The 26663-nt window shown below is 39.4% G+C and overlaps 4 protein-coding genes and 1 pseudogene across 4 annotated transcripts; 1 reads left to right on the top strand and 4 right to left on the bottom strand.

The window, feature by feature from the left end:
- Nucleotides 1-45: 45 nt before the first annotated feature.
- Nucleotides 46-2001, bottom strand: LOC121771357 (annotated as a pseudogene).
- A 541-nt stretch (nucleotides 2002-2542) lies between these two features.
- Nucleotides 2543-8808, bottom strand: LOC121770800 (protein PHYTOCHROME-DEPENDENT LATE-FLOWERING-like). The gene is made up of 12 exons (XM_042167576.1): nucleotides 8556-8808; nucleotides 8186-8225; nucleotides 8000-8064; nucleotides 7828-7908; nucleotides 7411-7491; nucleotides 7168-7326; nucleotides 7000-7098; nucleotides 5681-6918; nucleotides 5159-5385; nucleotides 4933-5081; nucleotides 4781-4819; nucleotides 2543-4707 (listed from the first exon to the last, which is right to left on the bottom strand). Exons 1-12 carry the CDS (start codon nucleotides 8721-8723, stop codon nucleotides 3118-3120), a joined length of 3936 nt encoding a protein of 1311 aa, XP_042023510.1. The 5' UTR covers nucleotides 8724-8808; the 3' UTR covers nucleotides 2543-3117.
- Nucleotides 8809-10172: 1364 nt separating this feature from the next.
- Nucleotides 10173-13967, bottom strand: LOC121771804 (oligouridylate-binding protein 1B-like). The gene is made up of 12 exons (XM_042168688.1): nucleotides 13682-13967; nucleotides 13079-13140; nucleotides 12629-12731; nucleotides 12446-12522; nucleotides 12305-12366; nucleotides 12077-12164; nucleotides 11821-11896; nucleotides 11703-11733; nucleotides 11451-11564; nucleotides 11138-11223; nucleotides 10861-11037; nucleotides 10173-10658 (listed from the first exon to the last, which is right to left on the bottom strand). The coding sequence occupies exons 1-12, from the start codon at nucleotides 13784-13786 to the stop codon at nucleotides 10374-10376; spliced, it is 1266 nt and encodes a 421-aa protein (XP_042024622.1). The 5' UTR covers nucleotides 13787-13967; the 3' UTR covers nucleotides 10173-10373.
- Nucleotides 13968-21303: 7336 nt separating this feature from the next.
- On the top strand, nucleotides 21304-23640 carry LOC121772727 (exocyst complex component EXO70A1-like). The gene has a single exon (XM_042169927.1). It carries the CDS (start codon nucleotides 21474-21476, stop codon nucleotides 23265-23267), a length of 1794 nt encoding a protein of 597 aa, XP_042025861.1. The 5' UTR covers nucleotides 21304-21473; the 3' UTR covers nucleotides 23268-23640.
- Nucleotides 23641-24858: 1218 nt separating this feature from the next.
- LOC121771876 (putative late blight resistance protein homolog R1A-10) lies at nucleotides 24859-25902 on the bottom strand. Its single transcript, XM_042168765.1, has one exon. It carries the CDS (start codon nucleotides 25900-25902, stop codon nucleotides 24859-24861), a length of 1044 nt encoding a protein of 347 aa, XP_042024699.1.
- Between the last annotated feature and the right edge of the window lie 761 nt (nucleotides 25903-26663).

The following is a 26663-nucleotide window of genomic DNA, read 5'->3' on the forward strand; positions in this document are numbered from 1 at the left end:
GCTTATTAGAGAGAGAGAGAGAGAGAGAGAGAGAGAGAGAGCAAATTTATGGAACAGCACCCAAGAAAAAAGCATGACAAAGTCTCAACTTTAAGGGGAAATAAAAAATAAATATCAACTCCAACAAGTTCCATTTCAGCATGAGAAATTAAAAATTGGCATTGCCAAAAAAACAAGATTAGTTTACTGTTTACCAGCAATACTTCTCATCCAGTGATCATCGTTCCAGCACCTTCATCTGTGAGAATCTCAAGGAGTAGAGAATGCTTCAGCCGCCCATCTATGATGCTTGTCGTCCGAACACCTTGAGCCAGAGACCTCACGCAGCAGTTGACCTTCGGGATCATACACCAGCCACCTTCCCCTCTTCAATCATCTTCTTCACTCCCTTGATGTCGATTTCCTTCACCAAACTCTCCGGATTGTTCCGGTCCTCCAGTATCCCGGCCACGTCTGTCAACAATATCAGCTTCTCCGCGCCCAATGCTGCTGCCAGCTCGCCAGCTGCCGTGTCTGCATTTATGTTGTAGGCCTGTCCCGTCGGATCAGCAGCTACTGAGGCGATCACAGGGAGATGATTATTGTCAATAAGAGGGCGGATGATCGTGGGGTCAACACTTGCAATGTCCCCAACAAAACCAAGCTGCGAGGCGTTGGGAGATGGCCGAGCAGTCAAAAGCCAGCCATCGATTCCCGATAACCCGACCGCAGTCCCGCCAGCTTTGTTGATCAGCGCAACGAGCTGTTTGTTCACTTTACCAACTAACACCATCGACACAATCTCCATGGTTGATGCATCCGTGACACGGAGCCCATTACGAAAATTTGGCTCGATATTTAGCTTGCCAAGCCAGTGGTTGATCTCAGGCCCGCCCCCGTGGACAAATACAATACGAAGACCAACACAGGAAAGAAGTACGACATCAGCAATCACAGATGCCTGCAGGGCCTCAGATTTCATCGCTGCTCCTCCATATTTGACAACAATCCATATTTGACAACAATAGTCTTGCCACGGAATTTTTGGATAAAGGGCAATGCTTCAGATAAAATCTTAACTCGGGTTCGAGCAGAGGTGAAGTCTTTATCAACCTCTGGAGCTACAATCGACTGTAAAGATGATCTGATGCCTGTGCTTGTACGGTTGGGCTTGAATTTGGCCACAAGTGCTGCATTTTTCCGTGAAACAGCAAAACTACTAGTTTTTTCAAGACCTACTGCTAAAGGGGAACTAAATGAGTGCACATTGGCAGCTAACATAGTTTCTTCAACTGCTTTGAAAACGAACTTATTCAAGACTCCAAACTAGCTCATCGCCTCATCTGTAAATCCGAGTGTAAGAGATAAGGACAGGAAGCACGAAAATTATGCATAAACATATACGAATATTCTCATAACACAGGCTGAACATCGTGGTATGAGCTTCAAATTTCATTTCCAAGTCGTTGAAGAAAGGCATTCTCTCAATTATATGAATCTTAAGTCTAATTACCCAATCTGAAGATTCAAGCATTACTACATTCCCAAAAGTGAAACAAACTTTTTGACATCAAAATTGTTCTGGAAATGCTAATCAATAAACATAGTATAATGTTAAAGATCAATAAAAAATCATATGCTGCTCTTTTTAAAACGATAGAAGAAATGAAATTAGAGGAGTCAAATCAATCATTTAATGATTCCATCAGCTCAAGTATAATCTCCCTCACACTATTCACTCTAGACTTACAGCACAGCTTCACTCAGCTAATTTTCATAAAATCGAGACCTTGGGGCTTGGAGCATGGATCACGAACCATTGTCGTCTAATGTTCAAGCAACATTCAATTTCCTCGTGCAATGCAATGCTATATTTCAGTTGCAGAATTTTTTTTAAGTGAAGAAATCAACTTACCTCTTTCACAAATCTGCAAGCGGAATGCAGTGGCAAGCAAATTCGTGAAAATTAGGGATTCTGAGTGAAGGATGTTGAAATTAGAAAATGTAATTAGTTAGCATTTTATTGGTTAGTTAGCCTTTTACTTCGTATATATAAGACTCTTAATTGTAATTTGCTAAACTTTTGCCAAAATGTAGTTATTAATGTATATCCCCTTTTCTCTTGGTTTCTCTCCTTCTGTAGTCGACCGTTTCTTCTTCATAGTTTCTACTTCCTCCTTCAATGAGTCTCTCTCTTTCAATTCCATTCACCATTTTTAGAATTAGGGATTCTACCGTGAAAATGGAAATTAGGGATTCTCACTAAATTGAGAAGGGAATTTTAGCAATAAATACGAACATTAACGACAAACAGAATCAGAATTATGCTAATTAAATAAAATAGGTATTTGGGATTTATTCGACTGCTCAATCAAGAATGAGAATATTTTCAATTTTTTATTTCATGTATGTCTTTATTTGAATGGCGATCACATTTTCCATTCTAAAGGAAAATATTTAGAAACTTTATAGAATTATTATAAAGTTTTAAGGTTTGATAATTGATATTCATCATGTTCCATTTTTTAGAAATCAAATGCAGTTTCTACAAAAAAAAATCAGATGCAGTTAATAATTCATGATCTAACACGTGCAGCTGTGATCTTAAAGATGCAGCTGAATCAAAGTGCATGTGTAAAACACTGTTTCATCTACACCTTTATAGTTTTGAGGAATCTTCTATATAGATAGCAATGCCTAATTCATCCTGGTGCATTTGAGGAACTGAGAAAGGAAGAGAGCTTAAACCAAGCTATGTATGCTAACTTAACAATAAATAAACCTAATCCAACAAAGGACAATGTAGTATCTCCTAGCTTCACAACATCAGTATCAGTAATTACTACTGTCCGACTTTGAAGAAGGAAATGAATTATGTACTCTTTCCCACTGAAAGGGCTTCTTCATTTTACGTTTTATTCGGTGACCTGCCTCAAAACAATCATTAATGCTTCTCGGGTCAGTTTCAACTTCTAATCTGGTCCAACTATATATACGCATTTCCTGGTTCACAGCCAAGCCTGACCGGAAGGAACTCATCAGCACTACGTATTATTGACAGAGTTACTTTTTTTTTTACACCCTGCAGCTCCATTGGAGAGTTTGCGATACTAGCGACTGAGCCCATGGTGTGCGAGCTCAACTGAGGACTAGTGGACAGGCTTCTGAACTGCCAGCACCCATCGGATGAATGGCCCCTGAACTCAGTTGTGGGCTCATTGGAGTTCTCTGACTCGTTTTCTGGGACTGTTGCTTATTCATTTGGTGGGGTATCCCCACGCTTGGAGGTGATCCGACATGTGGAGGCAAAATGACAGCTTGCAATGGTGAAGTTGTTTCTTGCTGCTGTGGTTGTGGATGCTGCTGTAGTTGTTGCTGTTGTTGCATTTGTTGTTGCTGCTGCTGTTGTTGTTGTAACTGCTGCAGCTGCTGTTGAGGCTTCTGAAGCTGGTGTTGCTGCTGCTGCTGCTGCTGTTGAGGCTGCTGCAGCTGCTGCTGAGGCTGGTGTTGTTGTCGTTGCTGCTGCTGTTGTTGTAACTGCTGCAGCTGCTGTTGAGGCTGCTGAAGCTGGTGTTGGTGGTGTTGTTGCTTCTGCTGGTTCTTGTAAAGAATCATTCCTGGTACCTTAGGTCTAGTTGCACGTTTCATCTGGCCCGTATTGGCTCGGTTTAGAGCACCCGGGCAGAGCATGGAAACACCAGATCCTGGATGCATCTGTCTAGCTCCGGGTATGCCTCCAATGCTCGATTGCGGGTTCCCCAACATATTCACTCGGTTTTGCTTTCCCATCGTCTTTTTGATGTAAGCAGCTTGCTTCGGAGTGAGCATCCCGGATCTAGTGGCATTAGTAAGTTTTGCAGCTGAAGTCAGATTCATCGGGTTCTGATTCATGTTTCCTATGTTTGGCACAGAGCCCATCAGCGCAGAAATGCCGGATCCACTCACACCCCTAGCCCCACCAATTCCCGTGGCATAACCCAAACCTCCACCTCCAGGCCCCACCATATTACTGCTAATATCGCCAACGCTGACATTTCCAAGGCCAGGCATCATTTTTCTCTGCATTGTTGACTGCTGCTGCGGCTGAAGAAGTTGCGATGGTTGCTGCTGTTGCGACAGCTGAAACTGAGGAGCTGTAGTCTTAGCATTCTGAGCTACATTATTCGGATTCTGCATCGGGTTTGTTGAGAGCATCCTTTGGACTTGAGGATGCTGCTGTGGCTGTCGAGGTTGCTGTTGCTTAGGCGGCAGTTGTTCGGGAGCTGTAGTCTTGTTTGTCGTTTGAGGCCGCAACTGCATATTAGCATTCTGAGCTACATGATTAGGATTCTGCATCGGGTTCATTGCGAGCATCCTTTGAGACTGGGGATGCTGCTGTGGCTTTTGAGGTTGCTGTTGCATACGCGGCAGTTGTTCGGGTTGCTGAGGCCTTGAAGACACTGAAATCCCAGGTAGAAGTCCTTGAGACATTTGAATCGCCTGAGTATTGCCTGGAGGCAGCATCCTATGGCCTTGTAGGTTCTGCAATGAGGTTGAATTACCACTATTACTAGGTTTTGCAGCATCGCTCGATTGTTGCAACAGAACACCTTCAAGAAACTGCTGCATCTCAGGTGCTGCACTAGTGGGAGAAATTCTCGGAGTATTTGACTGGGTCCGTGAGTTAGGATTCATCCGAACAGTTTCTGGTTGAACGCGATCCTCCATGTAATAACCTTCCCGAATCATCTGCTCAAGTATATATTCTTAGCAACAAATTGGAATAAATCGCAGATTTTTTAACTTAGGAATGCTAACATACCAGTTTAGCATACTGCACTGCAAGTAGGTCGGCCATATGCTGCACAAGCAAACACAAGGAAAGAGCAAGATGAGTAATCAAATACAGAACTATGGCCATTTTGGTCATAACCAATGTGCTTATTAAAGAAAATTGATACTTGAAAAGCTTACAGGATTTGGCAATGTTGGAAGGTAATTCTCTGCGGCCAAGTATTCAGCACCCTCTATTTCCCCTATATGAATTACAACTGCACCATCATCTGGTTTCTCCAACATGATCATCGTAGTTCTGGAGTTTGGAACAACTTGGAAGGTATTACCTGACAGATCAATTATCAGGATCAGCCAAATTCAGTTTTCCAATAATATAGTAAATATGTTTAGAATGTTAATTCACCTTGAAGAATCTGCACTGTCTGAATGAAGTTCAAACTCCTGGTCCTGCAAACATCCATGCTGCCACCAACCAGGGACTTTGACAGTGGCATTTGACCCGTTTTATCTTTCAAATTCTCATTGTTTGAATCACTCGACAAATGAGACACCAGCTGTTGAGTTGAATACGTGCTAGACTTGCTCATAAGATACTCATCGTCCTTACCCTTTTTGCAATTAAGTTGATACCTGAAAGCAAAAGATAATGTCACAAGGAACACAAAGGAGATTTCATTATTTCTAACATCAAACCAACAGTTAAAGACAAGACAGCATCTGAGAATAGAATTCAACCTATTACCTAATATCAGATATTACAAGACACTAGTGAAAATGTAATTTACTTGAGCTTAAAACGTCAGTACTAGATTCAGCCAGAATCCAACAGAATATGAAAATATGGAATCTAAGTTGATGATTCAGTGGTGTGAAAACTAAATTAAAATGCTGATGAAAATTACGGCATATTGATTGTCGGAGATACCTCATAGCTACTGTTTCTATCTTCGAGAATCTCTCCGTGGTCTGATCACCCAATGCCTGGCTTCCAACAGGAGGGCAGCTTGCATTTATTGGGATGCTAATATTGCCAACATTTGCTGGAGATCCAGCCTCATTTATTGCAGGAGTCTTAGGAAGAGAATTAGATCTGCGTTTTGCAGCTGCCTGTGCGTGATGTTGCCTCAGCACAGAGTCATTAGCACTTGAAGTGAAAGACGGGTTGCCACCAACGCCAACAGATGTGACTGCAGTTTTATCCTTTTGTGATACAAGCCTACTAGTTACAGCAGCTCCAAATTGATGCCCCATAGAACCACTAGAAAATTCCCCAGATCTTGTTGACAAAGGAGATTGAGGTAGGCCACCACCAGAAACACGAGGACTCTGAACCAATTTTCTCTTCTGGAAAGGGTCCTCCTTTCTGGAGTTATTATCAAGAGGCTGTCCAAGATTGTTCAAAGGAGATTGCGGGAAGCCGGATCTCGTCATCTGATGTGGCATCTTTTGTTGCAACTGTGACTGCTGGGAGTCAATATTTGCCAATTCTATTTCTCCCATGGTCACACGACCATCAGGCCCTCCTACCTGATTTTGGACCCCTTCAAATAACTGCTGAGGGAACTTTTGCATGCCATTGTCAGTATACTGCATTTCTCTTCCAATTGACTGCTGCTGCGTTAATGTGTTATTCCAGTGCAGTTCAGAACCATGTGAAGTATCCATCTGTGAACCTAAATGATGTATATTCCCCTTAGCCCCTGTATGTGTAAGTCTAGCCTTCTTGTTGGTCACCAGATATGGCTTCCCATCTTGATTATCCCTCTTTCCATGAAGAGAAGCCGAAGTGTTATCAACGGATGAGATCATCATGCCCTGCCCACCAGGAGAACCTACCGATGCATTCAAAAGTGCTCCTGTCCGCTGATCGTTCATCATTCTTGGGCTTCCACCACCACTATATTTTGGCTGGTGAGATGCCATAGGTGAAGGCAGAAGAGAGCCATCCGACCCAAAGCTATTGCTTCTCAGTTGAAGCATAGCACTTGGAACATTATTTTGACTGTTTGTATTCTCATAGGAAGGTTGCTGCATTAAAGTTACTGTGTCTCCCAACCTAGAACTTTCCAAAACTCTACCTGGACTTGCTTTCTTTCCATGGTTATTCGCTTCAGAAATCTGCCTCAATCTTTTCCTTCGCATGCTGTGTGGTTCTAAATTTAACTAAACACAAAGGGACACGGGACACCAAATATTAAATCATGAAATTTAATCACCATATAGGAAAATGAAAAATAGACAAACCTTATTTTGAACTGGATCTTCAGATAGTTTGTCTAGTTGTGGGGATGGATCTAAGCAAAGTTGTGGTTGTGTAGCTTTCAAGATTCTAGACTCCACTTCCTTTACCCAAAAAAATAATGTAAGAAAGTTATCCTTGCACTGCAAGAGTTAGAGCAGAGGATCACTTACCATCAGATCGCCATATGTCCAACCATTCTCTGAAATAGATGGAATATCCTTCACTATATTTTCGAGTGTCATTTTAAGAGACACTCTGTTAATTGCAGCTGAGCTTTCACCAGAAGCCAAATGAACTCCTCCAGCAAAGCACTTTCGATAATCTCGCACCTGTGTTAACATAAATTTTGTTGCATATTTATGTTTCGCTTAAAAAGCATTAAGGAAAACTATTGTGAACATTGCATAGCTTACTTCACAGACAAGTGTCCCATCAATATATTTGCATGGTATATCATCCAGAATATCTCCAGGAAATCGACCAGATTCAATCGCCTGTCACCAAAAAAAGTAAGTTTGATCTTCAAAATAATTAACATAAAAAGGTAGATACGTTCTAATATGAAGACATTGACTAGAGAGTTGCGATAAAAAAAAATGGGATCCAGATTTGCAACTCAAAGAAGAACTTCACCATAAGAGTGACCCTACTGATCCCAATATTATGTTTATCCAAGCACAACATTACAAATGCATATCCAACATTAAAAGGACTAACGGTGGTGGGAGAATGCAGGAGTTACTGACAGCATCCCTTTTTCTAACAAACCACATCAAGTGAATCAACAACTAGTCAAATACATAAAGTGGAGATATAAACTGCAAACCTACCGAAAATAGACCCTCGGATGTTCTATCATATGGATGCAAGAGCTTTGGTACATCGATTGATGTCTGATTCCCAGATTCATTCTGAAGATTCATAGTAACATAGTCAAGCAACAGGTTTCCGAAGCTTAATTACTTCCATGCAAAAAATTAAAATAGGCAATGTGTGGCAGACCTCAACAGCTTTCCCAATTGAATATCCATCCGGAAAAAGCTTAAGAATGAACGAAACTTCATTCTCTGGGAAGAAGGAACAAAGAAAAAGCACAAGATTTAATACCACACCATGAAGCTATATATTTTAAGATAAAGGAGCAAAACTAAAATCTTGAGTATATATTCAGAGAAGACTTTTGCATACCGCCAATTTTAGATATTCCCTTATTCCCCATGTCATCTCCCTGTCCAATTAAAAGAGATATCATTACAAAAATAAACTGGATCTAAGCAACAAAGTAGAGAAAAAAAAAAGCTTCAAAATTTCCTTTTTTCTCACTGAGTTAAAACAAAATTAATCATCTTTATCTTTAAACCAGACATCTCAATTAACATCTATTCCACGGTCTCATATCTCCCAATGCAATTGCATTCAAAAACCCAAAACCACACGTCGAGACACACAAAAGGATTCAGCTACGTAATTCTACGATCCATATAATCTATAACACCGGATTGCATTCGAAAATTGCCAAATTACGAAAAACTAGGAAGGAGGAAATCAGCAAGCGCACCAGCTTCCGAGCAGCAGACAACGCAATAACATTAGCTTTCTGCTTCGATGCAGCAATCGGCGCATCGTTCAAATATTCATCGTTGGCGCGTAAAACGACGGCGTTCGACAGCACCGGTTTCGGGCGAAACCGCCTGCCGGTTTTAGAAACCTTAAACGAGATCCCCATAGCTATAGCCTGTAGAGCTGAATTCACTATCTCAAATTCATAGTATTGAAGAGACGATACAGAAATTGATTTCCTTTTACTCCACCGTCAGTATAAGATTATGTGTATCTCGATATTTATGGCATATTGTTTTTGTATTTATAGTCGAGATTAATTGAATAGGGTTTTGTCTAATTGTGTTTATTATTATTTGTTTCATTTTAGAATAAAAAATTGAATTCAATTGAGCTAGTATTTCATCATTCATTAAAAAATAAGATTATTAGTCTTTGAAGTAAAATTAAATTCAGATTAATTTAACATCAAAATATTAAACTTTAAACTATTAATTTCAATTTTTCTCAACTACTATAATAATTTGTGTATGAAAAAAGATCTTTTTGTGATGTTTTTTAGTGATGTTTAACGCGACATTATTTGTTCAAAAATATTTATATCGTTTTGAACATGGTTAAAAATATAGTACTCCATCATTTTGCATATAAAGCAATTATGAAAATTAAAATTTTATAATTTAATATTCTGTTTTCATCCAAATTTCATGATTTGAAATGGTAATATTCCCAAACAAATTAGTACTACTATAGTTTAAGCGAATACATTCTTATATTGCCACGGGAAAAGAATGGTACGTACTACATTTTATAGGCTTTTTAACTAAATACTTGTAGTAAGGAAATTTTATTTTTTCGATGACAAAAGGTACCTGTATATGCCATTGTAAAATAGAGTATGTAAAACCTACTCCTTCTGTTTTATAGTAGTGAAATATTTTTTTTGGCACAGAGATTAAGAAAAATTCGATTAAATGAGTTAAGTAAAAAAATAAAGTAAGAAATGAAAAAGATGTAGGATGAAGACAGAATAAAGTAAATAGAATTAAAAAAAATGAAAACATATCAAAAGGACAAAATAACGCTATTATTATGGAACGGAGGAAGTACGATGGGAAAATGTAATATATTACCCCAATTTTTACAATTATTTGGCCGGATTTCATCCAATATTTGAAGCAATGAACTCTCAAAGCATTTAATATCACATTAATAATTTCGGTAAGTATATAAAATTGATTGTCATTGTTAAATAGTTCATTTAAACGACAATGATGATAAACTAAAGAAGTTTTCTTTCAAGAAACAAATAATTGACTTCTCAAATATCAAATGAAAATGATTATAAATTTTAAATAAAAAAATCTGGTTTTCCCTCCAAAAACAAAATAATGATCTCAGCAACCAGAAACATGTTTTTTCTTTTCTATTTCCACCAATCAAACGGAGGGGGCTCAAATATAACCTCAAAAGTCAAAACTACCAACTTTTAAAGTAAAAAAAAAAAGTTAAAAACCCTAATTTACATACCACAATCTGAACAAAACAAAAAAAAAACTATGAAGTTGATCCTTACCAAATACAGTAAAATAGGAGAATATATAGCTAGGCAACATGACTAAAGAAACCACTCAATATTCATGAAGGAAAAAAGAGAAGCGTTACATAGGTCGTATATGACATATATGGACGACCAAATTCTGGTCTCAGCCGGCCACCATAAATCTTACAGGATACCCTACAAACATAAAACACTCAGAAACGACGGCTTCAAACCGTTGTTTTAGGTTTTCACATACCCATAAATCTGTCATCATTACTGGTAGTACATGAGATGATGCTGGGCCGCAGCAACGTTCTGATAGCCACCGTCGTAGATGGCCTGGCTTGCACCGGCACCCATCCCCATGGACGCTTGCTTCAGAGGATGCTGCCCCTGTGGATGCATTAGAGGATGCACGCCGCCCATTTTGGCAAGTGCAATTTGACGCTCATAGGCCAGGAGGTCAGCTGCGGAGAGGCCCGGCATGGATGCTGGCCCGGGTGGGGGAAGTGGGTTTGAGCCCGTCCCAGCTGGAGTTGGCTTGTTTCCCCATGAACACTGGACCACAAGTATATACTCCATTAACAAACTTACGCCATCAAACGACAGAGCTGGACGAAGAAGTCTTAATGCACATAGTGGGAGTTGGAACAGAAAATGTGTAGGGAAAGAATCCAAAACAAATGGAGAATTTATTGGCTTCACAGGCAGAGAATATATAAAAAATGCCAAAGAATAATACAACTAGACAAGTACATACCTTGATTGGTTTACCGCAGAGGTAGGACTGACCATTTCCCATACAAATAGCCATTGCTGCGCCTGCATGAGTACTATAACGAACAAAGCCAAAACCCTTATCACGTTGGACCCTCACTTCCTCAATTGATCCAGCACCAAGTGCGTGGAAGTGGCGATGGAGGTCAACCTGGGTTACCTGGTGAACCAAGAAAGAAAGGTTCAGAAATGCATCAAGGCTCGGGAGTATGAAATGCTTCAAAGTAAACGAGCCGCAGCAAAAAGAAAAGAGGACTTGCCTCTGGGGCAAGGTTGCCAACGTACACAGTTGTATATTGAGGGTTATTCTCAGGAGCATCACTACTTGCGGCCTCTTTAACATCCTCTGTAAAAGTAAGTCATTTTCAGCATTATTTTATGCCAAAGGAGATCATAGCCAATTTTTGTGCAGCATTTTATGCTGGGTCGGCCATCTTAAAAGATTCAACAGCATTTTATAAATTAAATGTATGCCTTCTTAATTGAGCTAGCACAAATTAAGTCGAACGGTTTTTTCCTGTTTTTTTTCCACAGTCGTTATATCATCCATTCCATCCATCCATCCTTACTGACCTGAGGCTGTAAGTTCTACAACACTTTTAGAATCTGAGCTCTGCTTGTCCTCACTGGTCCCAGCACCCTTTGTGGCCCAATTGCAACGTATCTGCCTGCTGCCAAGCCATTTACCTGAGAAGTTTCCATATCAAAAGTGGTAGGTAAGTGTTCTCCCCTAATTGATTTAAAGAGATCAAAGATGGCAAATGGCGATTCTTTTTTCTAAATCAGGAGAAGTAATCCAAAGATACCAATCCAAACTGTTCTCACCAGTTAAATCATTAATTGCACTCTGTGCTTCCTGTAAAAGAAATCCAAATAATTCAGCTGAATGAAGGAAATTATTATTTTCATATGGCACAGGTAAAGTCTGCCCAATGGCCAATACCTGTTGGCTTCTGAAAGACACAAATCCAAATCCCCTTGAACGGCCAGTCTTTAGATCCCACATAACCCTTGCATCCCTATGACCAAAAGAGAGAGAACCATCAAGTACTAAACTAGGTCAATAACTTCTAGATACCAAAAGAAACTTATGAAGCTGTTATTCATTTTTTATGGAGAATAAAGTAGAAGTAATCTGCAATGTCAAGGCCATGTTTCCCATTCTGAAGGGAGGAACCAAGAGATAGAGAGGAACTTACGAACAACTAGGGTAAACAGAAAAGCAGGAAAACAGCATTGCATCAGTAACCTCTGGGCTTAGATCACCAACAAAAATGTTGTAGTGGCCTGAATAGTAGACAATATTAAGTTACAAAAAGAGATTATATTGTACCAAAATAATACTCTACTACTGTATCTTGTTATATACCAAGATTTAACAAATACAGCATGAATGTTAAACATCAAACATTATAATGTAAACTCACTTGATGTGTCCTCCCTCTGACCACTGGCATATGCCCAGTTGACTTTGATAGGCTGCCCAAACCTAAGTAACAAAATATATATATTACTAGCAAAATTCAAACGAAAATGCAAGATCTAACATTCAAATATATCCAACTTACAGATGTCTCCCGTTTAGAGTCAATATCGCAAGTGAAGCGGACCTACGATCAAAGTAGTGTATAAATCCATAGGATGACTGCATAGAGCAAAAAGGTATCGTATGTCAACATCAGCTCTACATACACAATGCAACCGGTACATGAATTTGTGGGAAAGAGGGTAGGAGTATTTCTTATGAGTACCTTTTCCTTTCTGATAAGCTTGCAAGCCTCGACAGGACCAGTACTTGCAAAAACTTCTTGAAGAAGTGGTTCAGTCACCTGTGTATGAATATTTCCCACATACCTGCATTGTCTCAAACGATCAAAAACCATGAACTTACACACATACAAAAGAATGAAATATCGTAGTAACCTTCTCAAGATACAGCTTCACATATAAGACAGTGACAGGAGAGTTGGAGACAATTACAAAACCACCAACATATTGCACTCATGTTGATCATAATGGCATATACACTGAGTCAAGAGAGAAGCATAACTATAGATGCAAGAACTCACTTACAGTCTATACCCAAAAAAAAAGTAAATCGTGACTTCAACAATATAAGGCATTTGCAAGCTACAGGAGCATGCATTGAAGAGGGGACACAATAAAAAGAAAAAGGTAAAAAATGCCTGAACAACACTCACACACTGCGGCATGTACTTGGATCAAACCCAGGAGGCAGATTTCCACTTGGAATTGGTTCGATCTGCAAAATGAAAAGGCGAAAAGAAAAAAGAAATAAAAATAAAGAAAAAAAATCCTAGTCTATCCGCCCATATTGACTACATCCACCCCTAAGGTAATTCAATTTCCTGAATATGGAAATAAGACCATATGTACATGGTACAAGTCTTGAAATGCCATTACTGATAGCAGCAAAAGCGTAAACTCAAATTTCAGGTACCACTGACTGAACTAAACTTGACTTGCCACATAAATTGAAAAAACGACCTTCAAAACACTAAACGAGCTAAAATTAAAAGACATGTAAGTGTATAACCAAGAAAATGGCATCTATGGGGAAATATAAAAAGGCAACGAGGTCAATCTTTTAGACAATCACACTACCACCAAAATCATCTGAAACTTTTAGACGATCAAAAGCAGCATAGCAAAACACACAATTACAAACTTCATCACATCGCGTAAGTTGACGAAACAAACATTCACATCCTCAAGATCTTCTTCGAAACAGTGAAACGCAATACAGAAAAAACACTCTATCAATCATCAATTTCACTCCGAACCTGCGGAGCAGCTAAGAGACCGGGGTGATACAGAGATTGCTGCTGGAGGAGAGCTTGTTGCATCAACGCCTGGTGCTGCTGCTGCTTCAATCTCTGATTCAGCATTTTCGATCGAATTCTAACCGAATATTTTATCCGGATGAAATGATCGAAGAAATTTTTTCTTTCAGTGTTAGGGTTCGCGAAGGAAAGAAGAAAAAAGAAAAAAATGAAAAAAAAAATAAAAAAAGGGGAAAAGTAAAGGGCAGATGAGAATTAAAGAGAGGCGTCACAGAAAAGCAGGAATTTATTGGCATTTTTAGAACTATATATAGGTGAGCTTTTACCGAGTCGTGCACCCATAATGGGCCTTAATTTAACTAGTAACCCATTATTTTGACCCAAATAAAAAAAAAATCGACCCGTCTATAGATTCACTAAGCGGGTGCACGGTTTTAATTCATATTTAATAATAAGAGAAAAATAGAAAGTAAAAATTGTTGAAGTATTGTTAGTATAAAATGAGACTCATGCCATAAATAAATAGAGATTATTTTTTAGCAAAATGAAAAATTAAGACTACTTTTCGTGTACATATATAGTATAGTTATTTTCTATTTGTATTTCATTAAAAGAGAGAATTTTATTACTAATGCTCGTATTGTCAATGGCGGATTCAATACGAAACTCGTAGAATTGAGCGTAGTGAACAAAAGTAATTAGTGATGTAGAAAGACAGAAGTGATGTTATTATGTGACAGCAATCGTTGTCATTCTGATAATCACAGGCAAGCAAATAGCAATAGTGAACTTAACCCCAAAGGTTGAGACAGAAGTGAACTTTGGTCCCATCCAAAAAATTCCATGCAAATTTAAAGTTCATGAATAGAGGATTTAGTAATCGGCAACATATGCATAGACAGTGTGGTGGCAATCATCTCATCTACTATTTGTGCCATATTTAGCAACCTTACTTTAATACTAATATAAAAGTGGGATTATGGAATTAGACAAAAAAAATATACTATCATCCATACCCAAAATGAATTTTTTAATAGATAGTGTATTTATTAATTTGACTGTTATTGAGTGTTCGCAGGTCTATCAATTTTTCAGATGCAGAATTACTCTATTGAAGACTTGAAGTAGAACCTCAGTCAACGCACAATGAATAACGAATTATAATTATAGGATAATAATTTTATAAATTAGATAATTCACAATGTACGTCTCTATCGTGAATTAGGAAAAATACTGCTATATTGAAGTAAAGTTGCTCACGCTTCTTTCTGTGATACAATTTCTAAGCTGATCTCGTGAATAAATAATTTTATTATTATTTCTCTCTCTAATTATTGAGTTGTGAAATTTATTTCTTACCTAAAAAGAAATAATTTGAACAATATCAGTCCAATTATTATCATGATAAATCAAAAGGTAGTTATGCGTTATGACTGCCGCAGCTTCTAAATATAGCCACTACACAGACAACCTTAACAACGGCATTAACGGCTTTCCACTACTAAAATAGTCAAAAACAAAATCAACCGTTTTTTACTCATGTTCAGCTTGCTGAGGGGCGAGAGGGGAATCTACTCAATTATGACCTAGCTAATACAGACGATTTCATGCAACAAATGAAACAATTAGCCCAATTTGCTATAGGTTGCACGGAAGATGACCCTGAGATCGAGATGCTTAGGTCTTAAAGAATGTGTTAGTAGGATAGAAGGTGTTAATTACAAACGCATCTCACATCGGAGGTCTGAAGGAAGTTGAAAGGTGTATATAATCTTGTCCAACCCCAAATCAGTTCGAGGCCTTTTGGGGAGTGACCCAAAAATAAATCCGTGGGGGCTGGACCCACAACAGGCAATATCAAACGTTTGTTACAGTTGACAATTCGAAATCCGAACAGAAGGTTTGTGTGTTGATGGGAGAAGTGAACACCAGGAAGGAGGGTACGAAATCGTGCCAGATGGTGATAGTGATGGTTGTTCTTCGGAAGGAAGACGTGGAAGCTTCGGAGATGAGCCGGGGCGAGGGAGCTTTGCTTTCTAAATTCCTTGATTATTTTCTGTGTTTGTTTGTATGTGAGAAATGCAATGTTGATAAGAAATATGGGACTGGAATTGTTTTTTGGTGTTGAAGACTGGAGAGGCGTTTAAACGATTCAGTTTGGAACCAAAATTTGTCTGCATATAGTCAACAAAAAAGATTAGGAACTTTTTTCACTCCTTAGGGCATCCACAATGGGACGCCCGATGGCACGCCCGATGTGCCATCGTCCGCCCCATTGTGGGTGCCCGCCATCGTCCGCGCCCTACGCCCACGGCCGATGCATCGTCTGCGGTTGAAGCGCGGGCGATGGCATATCGTCCGCGCCATCGTCCGCGCCATTGTGGGCTCGGCGGACGATGGGCTATCGTCCGCGCCATCGGGCGCCCCATTGCGGGATCGGCGGACGATGGTCGCGGACGATGCCACGCGTTTTTAAATTTTTGTATAAATACCCCTACACACCTTCATTTGTAGCGTTTCATTTTCACTATTTCACTCTCGAAACTCACATTTTTATTATTTCGACGAAATGGATGCAAGTCCCAACAGTCCGATATTTGGGGAGGCGCGTTGGCCGGGTACAGAACCCGATGAATATCGGCCATTCGACGCCAACGCACAGTACGATCCCGAATTCAGCACGGAATTGTACGGTTTGTCTGACATGGAGCCGTCACCAAACCGACCCGTCGCCTATCCTGACGCGTCGCCGCCGCCGACGCCACACCATCCGCTTCCGCCCCCGTGAAAAAGAAGCGAAACCGACAGCGCGCGCAGAAGTTGCCACCTCCGGGAGTATGTGAAGAGTACGCCCCCGGCCGTACAAACTACCAGCCAGATGAAACCCTCATATTGGAGATGTGTTGGGTGGATGTATAGGAGGACCCGATATTCGCGAACAACCAGAGGCAGGTGGCGTACTGGGAGCGAATCGCCGAGCGCTACAATGCGGCAAAGCCGCCGAGCGCGTACAAGCGCCAACGGGAACAGCTCCGCAAGCACTGGGATCAGGTGAAGAAACAAGTCAACTTGTTCGCGTCAGAGTACCAGAAGTGCGCGAGGGAACATGGGAGCGACGTGAGCTCTAAAGCGTTATTGTCGTACCAGTCCCTGTACGGCGAGTTCAAGCACGAGGCCATCTGGGCGCTCTTGCGGGACAAGCATAAGTTACAAGGCGGGATTCTGTACACCGGGGCGATAAAGAGGAAGAAGACCACCGAAGCTGGTGGTTACACCAGCAGCGAAAGCGGAACTCGTCCGGTGGACCTCACCGGACGTACATGGATGACGATAGTACTGGCACACCGATGTCCTCCCTGCGTCCCATAGGCGTCAAGGCTGCGAAGGCCAATGGGAAGGCGGCGGCGACATCATCCTCGACCGCCGCCGCGCCATCGCCGATCCCGGTCCCGAGTGCGATGGCCGCCGCGTATGAGTCGTTGGCAGCAGCCTCGATGGCGAAGACGTTGTTGCAGACGCACAATGCCCTCAAGAAGTGTACGGACCCCGCAGAAGCCGAAATTCTCCGGGGGTTGATCGATGAGTTGCGCCGGAAGTTGGGAATTGCGTAGATTAGCCAACTTGAATCGTGTAACTTTTGTGTATTTATTAATGCAATATTCACCGGTTTTTGGATGCTCGTTGTGTTTTTAAATTAGTTTGCATTATATATTTGAAAACACTTAAATTAATTAACAAAACAATATTAAAACATATAGGGCGCGCCTTAGGGCGCGCCATTGCAGGTGGGAGGGTAGGAGGATAAAACTGCTGACGTGGCGCACCATAGGGCGCCCCATTGTGGATGCCCTTAGGCCATCCACAATAGAAATAGCCCAGCAATAGCCCAGCCATAGCCTAGCCACTGCCACATCATCAGCACTAAAAATCCTCCTGCCACATCATCAAAACAAGCAAATAGCCCAGCCATAGCCTAGCCACATACTATCCACATCACTATTAACAAATATATACAAAATGCAATAATTAACAATAACGCAATATACGAAATTTAATTTACGAGACATATACGGGAAAATTCACTAATATTAATAAAATTTAAAAAGTACATAATTAAAAAAAATTACATAATTAAAAAAAATTACATTAATTAAATTTACAAATGAAAATTTAAAATAACATTACAACTTAAAGTTAAAAAATAAAAAAAAAGACATAATTAAAATCTTAAAAAAATAAAAATGACATAATTTAAAATACAATTTTATAGAAAATCCTTGAATGAGATTGTCCCACATCGAAAGTGGAACATAAAACATTCAAGGATATCTCTCTATAAAAGAGAAACATCCTTGAATGAGATTGTCCCACATCGAAAGTGGAACATAAAACATTCAAGGATATCTCTCTATAAAAGAGAAACATCCTTGAATGAGTTTGTCCCACATCGAAAGTGGAACATAAAACATTCAAGGATATCTCTCTATAAAAGAGAAACATCCTTGAATGAGTTTGTCCCACATCGAAAGTGGAACATAAAACATTCAAGGATATGTCTCTATAAAAGAGAAACATCCTTGAATGAGATTGTCCCACATCGAAAGTGGAACATAAAACATTCAAGGATATCTCTCTATAAAAGAGAAACATCCTTGAATGAGATTGTCCCACATCGAAAGTAGAACATAAAACATTCAAGGATATCTCTCTATAAAAGAGAAACATCCTTAAATGAGTTTGTCCCACATCGAAAGTGGAACATAAAACATTCAAGGATGTCTCTATAAAATAGAGGCAACCAAGAATGAGTTTGTCCCACATCGAAAGTGGAACATAAAACATTCAAGGATGTCTCTATAAAAGAGAGACAACCAAGAATGAGTTTCATAAATTCGCAAGCCCATTAAATATATATGGGCTATTACGAATTTCTAGTATAAATTTATTTATAAAAATTGATTTTTATATATAGAAAACAATTTTTATAAATAAATAATATTTTTTTATATTTGATTTTTTTTTTTAAATTTGAATTTCAAAAATTCGAATTTAAAAAAAAAAATCGCGCTGGGCGATGCTGGCGCTGCAATAGCGCCGAACGGACCGCCCAGCGCCACATAACCGCCCAGCGCTGCGCGGTTTCTCTCTCCACTCAGCCGCTGGGCGGCTGCAATAGACCGCCCAGCGAACCGCCCAGCGCCGGCGCTCGGCTGAGCGGTCGCTGGGCGCCTATTGTGGATGGCCTTATGCCCTTTTCCCCATATTTTTATAGGTCACAATTTTAATTTTGAACCTTAAAATTAAAATTATTTAAAATATAATCAATTGTAAGTGACTATTCACTAAGATTGGAAAATAATATAAATTCTGATCGTGTAATAATCAACCTTGATAATGAATTATACTCCGAATAATTGATCGGTATTAGATTTTCCAATTATCAGATCATCGTTATACCACAAACAAAATTTAAAAGTAATAGCTATAAAAATATTGACACAAATTTTAATTTATTTTTTAAATGATAACCTTTGTCATTTTTGTCAAATGACGAGATGCTAGCTTTTAATATTTTAATTAGCTTACCAAATTTGTAAACATACAATAAAGTATTTATGTCAATCAAAATGTGACAGTATAATTAGGAAGACAGTTAATTTTTACCTCATTTATTGTATCGCCAACCATAAACTTAAGTTCACTAGTTTGAACTTTGAACTATAAACTATACTAATCAAAAAATTTAAGTCTTATCTCCATTTTATTGCTTTGATCGAAAACATCTTTTTTTTGGGACTATCATTTTGTGTACGTGCGAGCATATTTGCACGTGTGAGTGCCGGTCACCTCCAGCTATAAGTTGACCTCATTACTAAGATAATAATTTAAATTTTCTCTGTTAAAACTAAGATAATATATTTGGTATAAGTATTTACTAAAATAAAACTAAAAATAAAAGTTGGTTAAAATCTGTGGAGTAGATTGTATTACTACAAATTTGGCTTGCTTAGCAAATTTCTATCGTGTTCGTGACATAATAATTCATATGTAATCAATTATCACTAATACTATTGTTTTTATTAATAAATATTTGATTTGTGGTGTAGTAGTTAGGGGTTCTTTAAATATTAGTCTTTTAACTTTTAAGAATTCAAAATTTGTATGGGTATTGTGTTGTGTGAAATCGGATTTATTGTACCCTTATTCCTAGGTTGATCTAATGGTAATTTGTGTTGTGTCTATGTTAATACAAGTCATGTATGTTCATGTGAACAATTTTTTTAATCATATTATGTCTGTATTTGGTCTTTCTGTATCATACTATCATAACAAGGTAATTTTAGATTAACAATAAAGAACTCCACTATAGGACATGCACATATTATAAAGTAAACACGCCACATATAATAAATAATATGGAAAAGAAAAATTTGAACCTTCTAGAAACAATAGAGAATCACACAATGCTTCTAGATTTATTGCTTCTAATAATTATAAAACCATTTAAAATGAAATAGTAATATCATTATACAATTAATATTTCGAAGCAAAATAATAAATCAATTTATATACAGTAATACCCTTGGAGCGACATTTGATGCCAAAATATATAGACTGAAAATATTGAAATATAACTAATAAATTAACTTTTTTTAAAATTATGAATAAATTACAAAAATTTAAATAAAATTGATACAATGGATATTTGACTCATCAACCTATTTCTAAAAAGCACAAAAAGAAAGTATTTTTTGGAAACAGCTCTTAACGACTGCAAGTGGGACCCGTTATCGGAATATCCGTTTTGATTCCCACCGCCGCTCAAAATGCTCCACCGAACTGCATGCTGTAAAAAGTTTAATGACCTTTATCTAAGGTGAAAAGGCCACATATTATACAAGTATATCAAATTACAAAAAAGTATAGTATATTTTTATTTGGAGAATTATTGGAGAAATAAAAAAGTTTGATTAATTTATAATTTATCATGTGAGTTATAAAAGTATATAAATATTAGTACTATAAACTAATTAGTATTTTTTTAAAAATTATTCAATAATTTTGAATTTGGAGAAAATTATTTATTATGCAGAACACGAAATATATTACATGAATAAAACATTTGACTATTTAAAAAACATCATTTAATATACTTAGGTAATCACATTCCTTGGTTTACTAAGTACTACATGTAACATGTCTAACTTTTTATACATATATCCGTCGCATCAATAAATTCATACATGTAATATGGCTAACTTTTTCATTAAGGAACAACTGAAAAAACAGTAAAAATTTAATAAAATCAGTTATTTTTTAAAATTACAAAATGAACTAGAAATTAACAAAAACTTAAATTTTTTTCAATAATTTGTGCCTTTTATTTTATAGTAATGACATGAATAAAATTCAACAATTTAAGAATATGGTTGTTTTTCAAATTTATAACTTTATCAATTTAGTTTAAATACTACTAAATTCAAAATTTCAGTCAGTACAAAACTTAAAACCTCAAATTTCGTAAACAAGAACTAACCTTCATCTTCACCGGTTTGATTGTTCAATAATTTCACAGTAAAAACTAAAAAGATTACCAATAGAAAGAAACTAAAATCGAAAGAGATAAAGCCCGAACCGAAACCCGGCAATCAAGAAGCAAAGCCCCTCCCTCTCTCCTCTCTCTCTCCATATTCAATTCCTTCCACCACCATCAAAATCAATCATCACCCTTTCCCAAAAAAAGGAAGAAAAGAAAAGAAAAAAAACCCAACCTCCCCACTATTGACCATCCATGGAACCGCCGGAATCCGTCGTCTCCTCCGCCGAGGACGTCATCCTCCGCTGGGACTCCTCCGCCTCCGAAGACGCCCGCGACAAGATGATCTTCAGCGGCGACCGCCACGAAATCGACCGCTACCTCGACGCCGTCGACGAGCTCCAGAAATCCATGGACTCCGCCTCCCTCTCCGATTCCTCCGCCCTCCAGATCGCCATGGCTCGCCTCGAGGACGAGTTCCGCACCATCCTCCTCTCCCACACCTCCCCAATCGAGGCCGAGTCGCTCAGCGAGTCAACTCACTCCGAGTTCGCCTCTCAGGAATTCGACCCCAAAGACGAAATTGAAATCGGAGAGAGCAGCTACGAGAAGCAATTGAGCAGCAGCAGCACCATCAGCAGCTGCTACAAGTCTACCAGCAGCATCCGCGAAGTAGATCTCATCCCCGGCGACGCCGTCTACGACCTCCGCTGTATCGCCGAGCGGATGATCGGCGCCGGCTACCTCCGCGAGTGCATCCAGGTCTACGCCAGCGTGCGGAAGTCCGCCGTCGACGCCAGCCTCCGGCGCCTGAGCGTCGAGAAGCTCAGCATCGGCGACATCCAGAAGCTCGAGTGGGAGACGCTCGAGACGAAGATCCGCCGCTGGATTCGCGCCGCCAGGACCTGCATCCGCGTGCTCTTCGCCAGCGAGCGCCGCCTCTGCGAGCAGATTTTCGAAGATTTAGGAACCTCCGCCGACGATTCGTGCTTCATGGAAACAATCAAAGGTCCTGCTATCCAGCTCTTCAATTTCGCAGAAGCGATTAGTATTAGCAAGCGATCGCCTGAGAAACTTTTTAAGATACTGGATTTACACGATGCGTTATCTGATTTGTTGCCTGATATTGATTCCGTGTTCGAGTCAAAATCTAGTGAGTCGATTAGGGTTCAGGCTGTTGAGATAGTCTCTAGGTTAGCCGAGGCAGCCAGAGGGATATTATCCGAATTCGAGAGCGCTGTGCTTCGCGAGCCCTCGAGAGTTCCGGTTCCCGGTGGCACGATTCATCCATTGACTAGATATGTGATGAATTACATAAGTTTGATTTCAGATTATAAGCAGACTTTGATCGAATTGATCGTGTCGAAGCCCTCCACTGGTCCGAGGTATTCGAGCGATCCCAATGTTCCGGATATGGATTTCTCTGAGTATGAAGGGCAAGCTTCGACGCTGGCCCTTCATTTGATTTGGATCATTGTGATTTTGCAGTTCAATTTGGATGGAAAGTCTAAGCACTATAAGGATACTTCATTAGCTCATATCTTTATGATGAATAATGTTCATTATATTGTACAAAAGATCAAGGGGTCGCCAGAGTTGAGGGAAATGATTGGGGATGACTATCTAAGGAAGATGACGGGGAAGTTCCGGGTCTCTGCAACTAATTACCAGCGGGCAACGTGGGTGAAAGTATTGTACTGCTTGAGGGACGAGGGTTTGCATGTAAGTGGAAGTTTCTCATCCGGTGTGTCAAAGAGTGCTCTGAGAGAGAGGTTTAAGGCTTTCAATTCCATGTTTGAGGAGGTGCACAGAACTCAGGCGACATGGTTGATTCCCGAGACACAACTCCGAGAGGAGCTCAGGATTTCCATATCAGAGAAGCTCCTCCCTGCGTATAGATCGTTTCTTGGGAGGTTCAGAAGTCATATCGAGAGTGGGAGGCACCCTGAGAATTACATCAAATACTCAGTCGAGGATCTTGAAAGTGCAGTCTTGGACTTCTTCGAGGGGTACCCTGTGTCGCAGCATTTGAGGAAGAGATCCCAGTGACCCAAGTGGGATTGGTTGAGCTTGCCACGTAGATTGTAGGACGACATTCTTTGAATTTTTGGTGGAGTGTTATGAGGTTCCTGTTGTTCGGGGATTGAGCCTGCAATCTCTTTGGATGGGACGACCGTATTGTCTCCAATGGATAAATGGATGCCATTAGGACCGAAGATACTTTTTTCGGACTGTTGATAGCTGCCACCACCTCCTCTCCCTGCCCTGTAACTGTAAGCATGTGCTGTTTGTACTTTTTATCTTTTAGATTTTGTTTCATTTGTTCATATGGGAATGGTTGTAATTGTTGTACTTTATGAATCCTCACATGCAATTATTATGGTCTGCAAAGAAATTTTAGAAGGTCATTGAATTATTATTATTATTTGGTTTGATATGTTTCATCAAACATTGATTTCTTTCCAACTGATGCATAAGCTAAATATTTCCTTTGAAGGAGCTGAGCATCTCTTTATCTATTGATTGTTTAATGTGTTTGTTTGGTTCTTTTCTTAGTTCCATATTTGGCTGATTTGTGTAGGAAGAACTATATATGAAATGATGTTAATGAGGATTGATTCAATCTAATGTTAGTTCTTGTTGATAGAATATGCTTCTTGCTATGCAGGTTACTGAATTTTCATAGGCATTAGAAGTGTACCTATGTAGTAAAGTGGAATAAGCTAGTATTAGACTAGACTACATTTCTCTGTTGAACACAAGAGACTGTTCTCAGACAAAACTAGTATACATGGATATGCATATATTGATGATCATTTACTACCTAACACCACATTATAACAATAGAGATATAGAATTGTGTCTCGGTGCACATATGAGTTTTCTTTGAAAAAAAAACGTTTCATTATCAAAAACAGAATACAGGTTAAACAATGGGCATGGTACACTTTGAGCTAATATTTAACAACTTTAAAGTTGGGAGTAGCCAACTTCAACAGCTCATCGCTGTCCTCATCGATGTGGAGACGAACTGTGACTCGAAAGGAGAGTTGTTCTCCTTGCAAGTCCTCTTGTTCCTCTACCATTCTCTTCGCACTCTTAATAGCCGATTCACTGCAATTGTACAAAGTCACGGATTTAAGTGTCGGAATTTCACCCAGTTCTGCGGGGATCTCCTTCATATCATTCGAGACTAAAAGATCTAGGTGCTCGAGACACGGGAAGTGAGAGCTTTCCATCTTCCAGCATTCCAGATTACCACATCTTAAGTACAAATATTTGAGACTGAGGAACTGGCCTTCAACTGTTTCCCATTTGCATATTGTGAAATCTCCACCAATCAAAGTGAGCTTTTGAAGATGAGGTAATGTACTAACCTTTTCCAATATGTCTTCCATTCTACGACCATATGGTACTTGAAAAAATAGGCTCTTAATTTTAACAGAGTGTAGAAAGGCAAGCTTTAGCAAAAAGTTAGCCCCGGGATAGCAAAAACATTGAAGAGATTCCAACTTCTGCAGATGTCTAATGTTGTGGACACAACAGTCATCATCACTAGACTCAATACCATCATACTTTACTCCCAATTTCTTGACATTGGGCATTCTCCGAACCATCCTCTCATCGAACTTGAAATTTTTTACTCCTTGGAGGGTTTGTAGATTCTCCATGACGACAATGTTATCACTCGAGGATCTGGGAGATGAATTTCTCCGCTCCATAAATGAACATGCCTAAGTTGAGGCATGTTCCAAATTTCGACCGGTGCATGTATAACCTCTTCTACAGGATAATGAACAATTAATGTCTGTAGACTCCAGAGGAGATTGATTGAAGAAGGAAGGTGGAGGTACATATCAGATTTAACATCAAGAAACCTCAAATTAACCAACTCAAACAATTTTGGATTGGGCAACCGTTCATATCTTGTACAATCACTTATACATGTACGGGCATATGGTCTAGATTTCAAGGCATCGACTACTTTCTCCTCTGGAGTGCTTCGCATAATAACTACACGTCGTTGGCTACACGTGCCTTGAGGACTATGTTGCTCGACCACATCATAAAACCTCTCCTTTTGAGCTTCTCTCAAGCAAAGGTCTCTCAGCAGATCATGGATTTTGCAGTACTTAATGTTTCCAGTTGACCCCGACTCGTGAACTAGAATTAGATTTCTATCAACTAGTTCAGTTAGGTACTCTTTTGCAATTGTTTCCAAACTCTTGCAGCTTATTGGTTTTAGAAATCCTTCAGCAACCCATAGCTTGATGAGTCTAGAGACTCGAATTACATGATCCTCCTCATATGTCCCCGTATACATAAAACATGGCTTAAGATGAACCGGCAAATGGTTGTAGCTCAGCTTTAGTATTTTCAAGCAATGCTTATCATTCTCTAAATTTGCTAATGAACTTATGCTTCTTCTAATAGATTTCCAATATTCTTTTGTTGGTTCCATTTTCTCCAAAAGACCTCCTATCACAACAATTGATAATGGAAGGCCCCTACAACTCTTAACAATCTTCTTTCCAATTTTCTCCAAATTCAAAGGGCAACTTTCCTTCCCAAACACAATTTTGAAGAACATATTCCAACTAGTTTCCTCATCCATAAATTTCATTTGAAGGCCGTAATTGCTATCCAATTGAGATCCCAACTTCGATAGCCTAGTTGTCACCATTATCCGACTACCGTTACTATTGTCAGGAAAATAGAGTTGTATCTTCTCCCATGGTTCAACACTCCACATATCATCCAACACAATTAGATACCTTCTATATGATAAATATTGGTGGAGCGATAGTCCTATTTCATCTTCTCCCATTTCACTCAACCGTTCATTCTCTTCTTTATTGGCTTGAAATAGAATTTCACACGGAAGTTATTTCGTGCTAAATTGATGAGAAATTGTAACCCAAGCACATATGTCAAAATGGTGAGTAGTAAGAGGCTTTTCATAAACATTTCTGTCAAGAGTAGTCTTACCAATTCCTCCCATTCCTACAATTGGGATGACATGGCGGCCGACTCGTCAGTCAGTGAGCTTATCCATTAGTTGAAGCATGACATCATCAAATCCCGCCATGGTTGCGCTGTTTAGCCTAGAGAGAGAAGATGTAGAAGAATTGTTCCTCGAAGATGTTGACGAACCACCAGATGTGAGTGGAATGATCTCCATCACTTCTTTCTTGATCAAATCCATGTCTTCTATCGCCTTCTGCAGAGTCTGCAGCTGGTCTTTGAGTGCAACGACCCGGATCAAATCCATGTCTTCTATCACCTTCTCCATCCTCTCACACATGTTTGCATCTTCCGAGGCTTGATCTTTGGCTGCAACAATCTCCGTCACTTCACTGCAACAACCACAAATGATACGCCACCTGGCCAATTCTTTCCAATACCTCAAACGGCCCATAGAAACGCCGTGACAACTTCGACGAA

Source organism: Salvia splendens, chromosome 16 (assembly GCF_004379255.2).
Source record: "Salvia splendens isolate huo1 chromosome 16, SspV2, whole genome shotgun sequence".
Classification (NCBI taxonomy): Eukaryota; Viridiplantae; Streptophyta; class Magnoliopsida; order Lamiales; family Lamiaceae; genus Salvia; species Salvia splendens.